This window comes from Branchiostoma floridae, chromosome 3 (assembly GCF_000003815.2).
Source record: "Branchiostoma floridae strain S238N-H82 chromosome 3, Bfl_VNyyK, whole genome shotgun sequence".
In the NCBI taxonomy this organism is placed as follows: Eukaryota; Metazoa; Chordata; class Leptocardii; order Amphioxiformes; family Branchiostomatidae; genus Branchiostoma; species Branchiostoma floridae.
Window position 1 is genome coordinate 21115264 of NC_049981.1, and position 11123 is coordinate 21126386.

At 41.9% G+C, this 11123-nt stretch overlaps 1 protein-coding gene across 1 annotated transcript in view; it reads left to right on the forward strand.

The window, feature by feature from the left end:
• Positions 1 to 8755, forward strand: part of LOC118410999 (39S ribosomal protein L9, mitochondrial-like) — a 9691-nt gene extending 936 nt beyond the window's left edge. Inside the window, exons 2-7 of the mRNA XM_035812992.1 lie at positions 3293 to 3452; positions 3852 to 3973; positions 6405 to 6449; positions 6805 to 6912; positions 7455 to 7538; positions 8083 to 8755. Coding sequence (XP_035668885.1) covers positions 3293 to 3452; positions 3852 to 3973; positions 6405 to 6449; positions 6805 to 6912; positions 7455 to 7538; positions 8083 to 8160 — 597 coding nt within the window. The 3' untranslated portion in view covers positions 8161 to 8755. The remainder of the gene's footprint in view (positions 1 to 3292; positions 3453 to 3851; positions 3974 to 6404; positions 6450 to 6804; positions 6913 to 7454; positions 7539 to 8082) is intronic.
• Positions 8756 to 11123: the final 2368 nt, after the last annotated feature.

An 11123-nucleotide genomic window follows, 5' to 3' on the forward strand; every position in this document is an offset into this window, starting at 1 on the left:
GGAAGCCTGTCCGCTATCTCGAGCTGCGATGTTTTCGTCAACCCTTACGTTACGGAAGCCTGTCCGCTATCTCGAGCTGCGATTTTTTAGTCAACCCTTACGTTACGGAAGCCTGTCCGCTGTATCTAGCTGCGATTTTTTTGTCAACCCTTACGTTACGGAAGCCTGTCCGCTATCTCGAGCTGCGATTTTTTAGTCAACCTTTGTTGTCTGGGCTGGGACAGTATACCACATTTTCCATCAACCCATCGTCCAAAACCCTCCACAGCCTAACAAGGGACACACGCCATCCTGACACAAGAGGGACACCGAGTCTCAAGCAAACCTTACATAACGGCATTAGCACGGGTGGTCCTTCTTAACAAGACACACGCAACCAAGTTTTTCCACCTTACGTTACGAGCTGCGATTTTTTCGTCAACCCTTACGTTACGGAAGCCTGTCCGCTATCTCGAGCTGCGATTTTTTAGTCAACCCTTACGTTACGGAAGCCTGTCCGCTATATCTAGCTGCGATTTTTTAGTCAACCCTTACGTTACGGAAGCCAGTTCAAGCCAGTTGCGTGTCCGCTATCTTGAGCTGCGATCTTTTCGTCAAACGTTACGGAAGTGGTCCTGTGTGGCCCGTTGACGGAAGTGGTCAATTATACGCAAAATCCAAACACTTAGGGCCCCAACGAATATCGAAACAGTCTATATAAAGACACGAACATATGAAAAAATGGAGCATTTAATACCAGTCCTATAATCTTTTAAGGAGACACAGCCCGGTGTGATTCTTTTAGTTCATGTTTACCAGAATCGTTGGAGAATGCCCCACTGAATGACCAGCAGCATGCACGCCTGGCTTGGCACGTGTTGAGCAAATGTGCTTCCAAGTGTAAACTCGAAGGTCATACTACACATTTTACCAGAGAAACATTTTTTCGAAATGTTTTAGATTATGCTATATGTAATATTTTTACGAGAACTTTGCTTAACAGAAGCTCGGTGACAGCTTGTGTACTGATGACTGCTAAATTCTCCCAACAGCCGGATTTTTCCAGCTGTGGGCTCGCCAGCCTCACGTTTCTTCCCCTTCACAGCGTTCTTTAGAGGAAAATTGGACATGTAAGCTCCCAAAGTTCTGCACAACATTTTGAATGTCGGAATATTAGTTCTCCTTCTGATGGCCAAAAATCACTACCTAACAAATGAAGTCGATTTTGGTGGTCATTTTCAAAAGCTGAGCACCAAACTGGGTGCAACGCAGACGTGATAACGCCAGAGGGGACGTCACTTTATACAGCTTGGAACGCCGTGGTAGCCACACAGGACCACTTCCGTAACGTTTGACGAAAAGATCGCAGCTCGAGATAGCGGACACGCAACTGGCTTGAACTGGCTTCCGTAACGTAAGGGTTGACAAAAAAATCGCAGCTCGAGATAGCGGACAGGCTTCCGTAACGTAAGGGTTGACAAAAAAATCGCAGCTCGAGATAGCGGACAGGCTTCCGTAACGTAAGGGTTGACTAAAAAAATCGCAGCTCGAGATAGCGGACAGGCTTCCGTAACGTAAGGGTTGACAAAAAAATCGCAGCTCGAGATAGCGGACAGGCTTCCGTAACGTAAGGGTTGACTAAAAAAATCGCAGCTCGAGATAGCGGACAGGCTTCCGTAACTTAAGGGTTGACTAAAACATCGCAGCTCGAGATAGCAGACAGGCTTCCGTAACGTAAGGGTTGACTAAAAAATCGCAGCTTGAGATAGCGGACAGGCTTCCGTAACGTAAGGGTTGACTAAAACATCGCAGCTCGAGATAGCAGACAGGCTTCCGTAACGTAAGGGTTGACTAAAAAATCGCAGCTTGAGATAGCGGACAGGCTTCCGTAACGTAAGGGTTGACTAAAACATCGCAGCTCGAGATAGCGGACAGGCTTCCGTAACGTAAGGTTTGACTAAAAAAATCGCAGCTCGAGATAGCGGACAGGCTTCCGTAACGTAAGGGTTGACGAAAACATCGCAGCTCGAGATAGCGGACCACAGCAGGACCTGGACTTAATTGACCACTTCCGTAATGTAAGGTTTGACGAAAACATCGCAGCTCGATATAGCGGGCAAGCAACGGGCCATGAACGACACCGGGCAACCTGTTAGTCCTCTGTACTGAAATTCCCAAGGGAGACATGAATGAACCCCTGGTGTACATTTTACGTAGCCACTGAAGGCAGACTGTTATGAAAACACAATGATGTATTTAAATCGATAGCCCGTTGGTTTGTAAGCTTATTTGTAAGTTTTTGAAATGCCCCATGTTTCAGAATGTCCAATATTTTGCCACTACTGACTGTGATCTTCCTACATGGACCTCCATGCTCCCTAGGGAAACACGCCCACATCTGGCTTATCAGTGTCTTGTGTGCCTGACAGCACAGTGTGGTGTCTGAACTCTGATGACAGTTGCACCAGAGTTTTTGAAAAACGTAATCTTTGCAAGATTTCTTGCAGTTTTGAAGGGAATGTAACCTCAGCTTATTGATACCCTACAAAATAGACTAAGTGCATGATTATATCCTATTCTGAAGTGAAAAAAAATTGAGTGTTTGAAACGAAGAAGATCTTCCCCTGAAGCCAGCTGGAGTGTGATAAACTCATTAGCCCACCCCCTAGGGTGCCTACTGGAGGCCTGGAAGTTGTTACTTACAGCCAAGAGGGTCTAACTTGGGGGGACACAAAGATAATTACGTAGCATACCTTTAATTAGTTAGGGTCAGTCAGAGTTTCTAAAGACATTAGGGTTTTGAACATGAAGGAACTGAATTTTGTATGTGTGTGTGTGTGTGTGTGTATGTGTGTGTGTGTGTAACAAATGTGTTTCTGTGTTTGTGTATGAATTGTGTGTGTGTGTGTGTGTGTGTGTGTGCATGTATAATGTGTGTACATGTGTGCGTGCGCACACACACACAAAAAGGATCAGACACGTTTGGCATGGTCAGTGTGATGGCGCTTGAACCTGCTGTAATATAGTCTGTACTAACATCAATGCCCTGTTTGCTTCCCCAGACAACATCAACTTGATCAAGTTCTGAATAAAGAGACTCTTTTTCACACAACCATAATATTATTCTCACCAGTGTTTTGGTGACCATCTGTTTATGAACCAGTATGAATTGCCCTGAAGAAGGTGACAGACAGTCACCAAAACATTGGTAAGAATAAAGCATTGGTTGTGTAAAAAGAGTCTCTTTATTCAGTGATGTACCAACCTGATGAAACTATTCACAAGCATAAAGTTTATTTGCTTGTTTCTCCAGACCACCTACGTCTTGAAGAGATCTCACCCACTCCGACTCTTAAAGGAGGGACATGAACACCGGCTGAAGAAAATGAACAAAGTCTACGAGCTGGTGGAAGAAACGTCTTCCCGGGACGCTAAACGCAAACTCGAGCTTATCCTCACGGAAGATGTGCCAAGTATGAAATCTTAAACTTCCCTAGAAAAAAGTACAATGTAAACTGGAAATCTTTAAACTTTAGCGGTATATCATCATTGAAATATATATTGAAGATCTTTTTACACAACCAGTAAATACTCGCAGACATATGCATGTCTCACAGACACCTTCTGTAGTTCTGCTTCACCTACATCGGCTACATATAATTGGTTAACGGCAAGAAGCAGAACTCCAATCTGAAGCTCTGAAGAAATGTATGCAAGTAAATATTTACTGGTTGTGTAAAAAGATCTTCCATACCCTATATTCCAACCAACCTGATGTAAACTCTTGAAAGTATGAAGACAGCAGACAGAATGAATATCACCAGACCTATGTGACTGTAAAGTGTATGATTCTATGTTCTTTTTGTTTACAGAAATGGGGAAGAGAGGAGATGTGGTACACGTCAGAAAACAGATCGGGAGAAACAAGCTTCTGGCCACGGGACTGGCCGTGTATGCTTCACCGGAGAACAGGCAGATGTTCCAGGACAGGAAGGTGGGTTGTACAACAGATCATGATTACAGCTTTGTTTTTTAAAGGACAGCATCAGAAAATTTTCAATTCTTTATTTTCCAGTAGTTTACATTAAAAAGTTGATGTACGTCAATTTTTACATTGATCCGCCTAATATGACCCTGTAGACACGTTTGAACTTCGCGCTCTCCTCCTCTCCCCGCCGCGCTGGCCGATGACGTAATGGCCTCGTTCTGATCGTCTGAGATTGTATGACGTCACGGATCAGAAACTTCTAGCCAGCCATTTTGCTCGGTGAACCTCGGTCCTCTCAGTGGTAAATAATCACCCCGCCATTCTGGAGTTCAGTTGTTGTTGAAAATTACTTTCGTGGGCCTGTAAGTCGCATTGTGAGCTGTCTACGAAGCAATAGTCCCCGGGAGACTGAACATGAATAAGCTTGCCTGCGAGTAAACCACGCGGCGATGGGACGAAATCAAAACAATGGTGGTGGGGAGGTTCACGCACCGTGCCTTTATGGACTTTTACAAGAGCGAGTTCGGGTCAGTTCTTACCTTCTCCTTTCCGGACAGCACAGCGATAATTACACGTAAGCTTCCACGAATTTTGGTTGAATTCACAATTGTCCAACTGGCAGGGATATTAAAAAAAAAAAACATTTTTCCTCTGACAACATACCCTTGATCGCTACATATCGAACCACCCCCTTTTAACGCCGAAACAGATAGCACCGCAACTTGTACAGATTGTGCGAGTTACGCCTGGTCTCTCACTTTATTTTCTGTTTCTCGGGTAAATTATCTGAACTGGTCGGTTTTTCAATCATGTAGCTTTGGCGGAGATTGCTGGGGGCTCATTCAAAACAAATCACGGACTCTGAAACGAAGCCGACATTTCGCGCCATTCACAATGCCGGCCTGTGTTGTATGTAAATGCAACAATGCTGTATGTATGTTTCGGCGCGGAAGGTTCGTTCGATTTGTAGCGATCAAGGGTATGTTGTCAGAGGAAAAATGTTTTTTTTAATGTCCCTGCCAGTTGGACAATTGTGAATTCAACCAAAATTCGTGGAAGCTTACGTGTAATTATTGCTGTGCTGTCCGGAAAGGAGAAGGTAAGAACTGACCCGAACTCGCTCTAACTTGTAAAAGTCCAGAAAGGCACGGTGCTTGAACCTCCCCACCACCATTGTTTTGATTTCGTTCCGTCGCCGCACGGTTTACTCGCAGGCAAGCTCATTCACGTTCAGTCTCCCGGGGACTATTGCTTCGTAGACAGCTCACAATGCGACTTACAGGTCCACGAAAGTAATTTTCAACAACAACAAACTGATCTCCAGAATGGCGGGGTGATTATTTACCGCTGAGAGGACCGAGGTTCACCGAGCAAAATGGCTGACTAGAAGTTTCTGATCCGTGACGTCATACAATCTCAGACGATCAGAACGAGGCCATTATGTCATCGGCCAGCGCGGCGGGGAGAGGAGGAGAGCGCGAAGTTCAAACGTGTCTACAGGTTCATATTAGGCGCATCAATGTAAAAATTGACGTAAATCAACTTTTTAATGAGTAAACTACTGGAAAATAAAGAATTGAAAATTTTCTGATGCTGTCCTTTAACTTGAAAGTTCATCTGTGTTCAAAGCAGACATTATTGAACTAGTTAAACTGTAATATCAAACGCAAAAAGTCAATCAATCGTTCGCATGCATCAGTGGTTGATGCGTGGCGGCTACAGACAGTTCGGACAGTTCTGGCCACGTTGTTCTGCACTGGGCGTAGACAGTCCAGTCGGATCTGGAGACCCCCAGCTCACCCAAATTTTTGACTGAACAGAATGACAAAGACTAGTGCTGTTCAGTCAAAAATTTGGGTGAGTCATATTTTGTGTTGGATATTACAGTTTAACTGGCTTTGTTTTTGTTTGTTTGTTTGTTTTGCATACCTGGTAAACCACCTTAAGATGTAACACACCAGATTTGTACCAAACAGTACAAGCTGCATATCTGGACAAATTTGTTTCCTCCACTCACACTGGGAAAGGACCCCTTCTCATTTTGACATGTGTTGTGGGCTCTTTAATGTGCTTGAGGTGTGGTTCTCCTCAAACACGGGACCTCCATTTAACGTCCTATCTGACTCTGAGGGAAGGTCCTAGCCGCAATACCACTGCAAACATTTCCCCTTCTACAGTATTTTATGATTGCTATAGCATTGTAGGCTGATGGGCCAATATGATACATGTAGTTGAGTGTTTTACTTTATTTTTTATGTTCTTTTATGTCATTTATATCATAATATGTCGGGCACCCAATTTTGTTTTCTGTACACCTAGTTGTTTATTGTTAGATGAGCCAACATATGAATGATACTTGCTTTGAAGTATAGAAGTGTTAGTTAGCAATTGTTTCTCTGAGTGTGTGTAAAGTCATTGATATCTGTGTCTCCCACAGGATGAAGATCCGTCGCAGCGTAAACTCTCTATGACTGCAGAAAAGGTAAGTAGTTGCATGTAGTAAGACAACAGTTCTTACACTTGTACTTAGATTATTTAGAACTACTTAGAACTTTATCATCCTAGCCTGTACATGTACTTAACTTTTGAAAGCAAAAACGTACAACTCATTCATTCATTTATCCATCCATCCATCTATTCATTCATTCATAAACTTTCCCTCAGGACTCCAGGCCGCGCATGTCTACTGAAAGTGGCATGAAAATTACTCTACATTCCCCCTTATCTGTTTGCTACATAGATGACCTAAAAGAATAAGATAAAATCTTCGCATATCAAAAGAAAGCTTTAACTTAACTGAAATATACACAGATGTAACTAACTACTGATTATTGCAGACTCTGGAGTACCTGTCCCAACAGACCCTGACCATATCTGTACGGGACGACTGGCCGGAGGGCTGGGTCATGACCAAGGAACATCTCGCACACTGGATGAAAAGAAAGGTAAGGCTTTAATAATAGCCTTATACATACATGTGGTAATTTTCACAATATAAGATTAAATAATGAATATTATAACTAGTGTTATGCACCAAAAAGATGTAGCAATTTAAAATAGCGTAGACTGACCCCATAGAGCCTAGAGATGCAAAATAAAAACATAATGATGCAAATATTTGATGGACATGCAGCCATTCTCTCATTGGTCAATTTCATAATTGTCATGCTATCATCGGTTGAAGTGCTTATTATGATGGACAGTCTTTTGTTTATCACATTGACCTCGGTTTCGATCTATCATGGCCACCGAGTCAGAAAGGTGTATTAAAAGATCTGTATTTATTATTACACCATTTGAACTGTTAGCTAGACAAGGCAGAACTGGCTATAGGAGGGTGTGGAATGCTAAAGTTAATATTAAAATGACTTCATATATATTTGAAAATACGGTCTGTAGACATGTAGCATAGGGCCCACGGTCTAAGATAAGTAAGAAATGTGAATTATATGTAACGTGTTATAAAAGGTTTGCTTGTTTTCCCCAGCTGCTTGTAGTGGCCCCTCCACACACCATCACATTACCTGAGGAGCCTGTGGACAGGATAGGATCTTACACCTTCACAGTTACAGTAAGTCTCAATTCAGGTTATGTACATTCTTGATATTGCATGCCACATTGCTTCATATGTATAAGTTCTTTGATGATACACTTCATACAAAATTATTCAATCGCATTTCAATCTATTAAATCATCAGAAAACAAAAGTCAATTTTTCAAAGTTTTAACTCCTTCTAAAGAGGTTTTAACAACATTTTTCTTTCAAATTTTGTCTTAGATTTCATGTTTGTTAATCCCTCCATCATAAAAGAGCTTGATAAAAAAACAACAGTTACTGTACTGAAATGTTCATCATAACTTTACAAGGGACTAAATTATTGCTTTTTGTCTTGTACATGTGTCTGTCAGTGAGTGTGTGTGTTTGACTGTTTGTTTGTTTGTTTGTATGTATGTACACATATGTGTGTGTGTTTGCAGGCATGTAAATGTATATGTGTGTCAGTCTGTGTGCGTGGCTGCCTTTGTGCAGTGCAGTTTGTTGTATGTTCTGCTAGAGGTCTCTTCTGTCTGAGTGGTTGAAGTCTGCCATCTCTGATCGCCTGTTCTTCTTGCAGATAAACGAGCTGGAATCAGTCGAGGTGATGTTAGAGATGGTACAACACGTCCCAGCTGGAGAAGTCTCACAGATCTGAAGAAGATAACATCTAAGAACAATGTAGCCTACAATACTGCAATTTCTTCAGTCCTGGATTTGGGGTGGAAAGTTAAATGGAGCAGGCAAGAAAAAAAAGATCCCATGATGGACTCCTATGTGCCACTTCCGCTGTACAGAAACTTCTGATGCATGAATAGAGTCTACAGACAAAATTTAAAAAAAACTCTCCCAGTTAGAGACATTTCATCAAATCTTGAACAACCAAAACAACCAGCTACAGACATAGGATGAAGGAGAATTCTTTTTACACAACCAGTTGGTACTTACATTGCTTACGTCTCGATGTCTCTCAGGCACCTTTGTCAGAGCTTCTAACTGGAGTTCTGCTTCTCACCGCTATATGTAGCCGATGTAGGTGTCGCATTTGCGGTGAGAAAACATTCTCCTTCATCCTATTTTCTACCAATCTGATGAAACTATTTTCAGCAGCTACAGACATTTCTCAACTGTCTGTGTGAAGTGGGAACCGTCCATACAAACTGCATAGAAATGTTTGATCATTCTACATATACTCATACATGTATACTCATGAATAACAACCAATAAACTTTGGAATAGTTTATTGAAGGCAATTGCCAGCTGGCATTTGTAATACTAATAGTCACAAAGATTTAGGTATATATAGAACTTGGAAACATCATAGCTAGTATGATATTTATCTGAAACTGCAGAGGGAAACATTATCAGAAAAGGTCAATGGCTATTAGCTGACAAATATTCAATCAAGAGCATGTTTTGTTCATGGTTATGATTGTTTAGTGACTAAATAAAGGAAAAAATCATAACCATATCAAGAACATGAGTAGAACATGAGATATCAAAACTGGAAATTCTACTGCAATAGTGTAGAAAGCCACTAGGCAGGCCATTATTGAACTTGACCTTCCTTTTCCTGACACCCATCCACATTACCAAATGTCGTAAAGATCCATCCACAGCTTCTGGAGTTATGCTGGCATCAGACAGTCACACAGACAAACACACATCACTGAAAATATAACCTTGGCAGCCTGTAACACCTGACCTTAAATGTAAGCTGCTGTAAGTGTTGTTTAATAAGAATTTGCTAATTGGTGGCATCTAGTTCCAATCTATAATAGTACTAAGGAAACATTTTGAACACCTAAATTCTTGGTTGATAACTACATGTATGTTAACATCAGCTCTCATAATTCTACCTAATGTTATAATACTGCCACTTGAGAAAAAATGCACAAATTTAAAGAAATGTGCCATTGTACCATCAGTAGTCCTTACGTATACATTCTTAAGATATTTAGGGTTTGAGACAATCTTAAAAAGGGCCTATATAACAATGGTGGATGTTACACTGTATTTGGAAGCATAGCTATTAATTGTTTTAAATACACAATTTAAGTTCAGTTAGATATTGGCCAAGTCCGACACAATCGACTATTGTAACGTTACGTATACCCTATTTATAAAACCATTTTGTGGAGTATTGGGTTGCATTGGATTTGACCTTGATGCGTTCTATCCTCCAATGACCTTCAGTTCAATGCCAAAGGCAAACCAGTAAAGTAGACTGGGAGCCAGATCTCGCTGCCGCATTCCTTGCATAGGGTGCATACTGGTTTCTGTCGTCTGTACATCTGTACTGCCTTGTCTCTACCATTCTGTCTACGCTGGCTATTAAAGGGAGAATAATTTGCCAGGGGATCTTTGCTACCAGAGGAGTCGGTCGGCCGGAAGGGAAACATGAACCTAAGCGTTGCCTTACTTTCCTTCCTGGCCAATTTCCCGTTTTTTTTGCCAAATTCTACGATCCCCGCACCCCCGAAGGATGGCCCGGTGGAGGCTATCTACTGCCCAGCTTGCAAGGTGAAGCGTTATACCCCATTGCCACAAGAGGTTGCGAACGCTGCACAACTTAAGATTTGACGGATCACTCGACGAATTTCATACATAAAGAACAGATATTTTAACGTTACCTATTTTTATTCTGAATCATATCTTTACATCGTACATCATATTTCAATAACGAAATCAAGGGTCACACAACTCCGGTTTTGGTCGCTGTACAGTCGCTCAGCAATCGCTGTCGAGGAAAAATCGTTTTCCCTAGAACTACTATTATAGAGTGGAAGTCATTGCTATTAAGTACCAAAAATGTACCTTATTACCTCACTAGATAAAGTTATCTAGATAACTTTAGCAAGCCTTGAACTGAAGTCAGATGTGCAAAGGCTAGATATGACAGGTCTTTCAGTGAAACAAAACCAGCTGCTGACGCGCCGTGTACCTGCTAAGGCCTTGGTCCCAATCTCCTGCCGGGTAGCTTACGGAAACGAAAAATATGATAAGAAAGGCAACAAAACACATAGAACTTAAAAAATAGTCAGGAGCATAATTAGCGTATATTCGTTGGTAAACAGTTTCATTCTTTGTTTCCGCACACGTCCCAGCCGGGTCCCGTTTCGGATATGGGACCTAAGCCTAAGCTGGTATATTGCGCGGAAGGGCGGTTCCTAGCATACCCGATATACAGATACAGATAGAGATAGAAATCTGCCGTACTGCGTCACTGAGCAAAATATACCTCGGGGCAAGAATGAGGCCGAGGGGAGTCCACAAATCCAATTGCACAATCTTCAAAATAAAATTTAAAGAAGACACTGTAACAGCTACATACACACGTGGATTCGCTTTACCATTAAAGCCATGATAATGAAAGTTTATTGCACACCCTTGCCCGTGTTTTAATTGCAGGTAACATGAAAGGGTACAGACCAACAGTGTAAACAATATAGCGCGTAACTCAAGTCTAAAGGCTAACTCTAGATTCTGGGAATAAAACGCCAGTTCACCTTTATCCGCGCGGGGTAACCTATAACCGTTGTTCTTAACGCAGGGCATTTAGGGATACCAAGTCGAGGGACGGTGGCTTAAATTGCGATATTTTCACTGTATTTCAGTTTG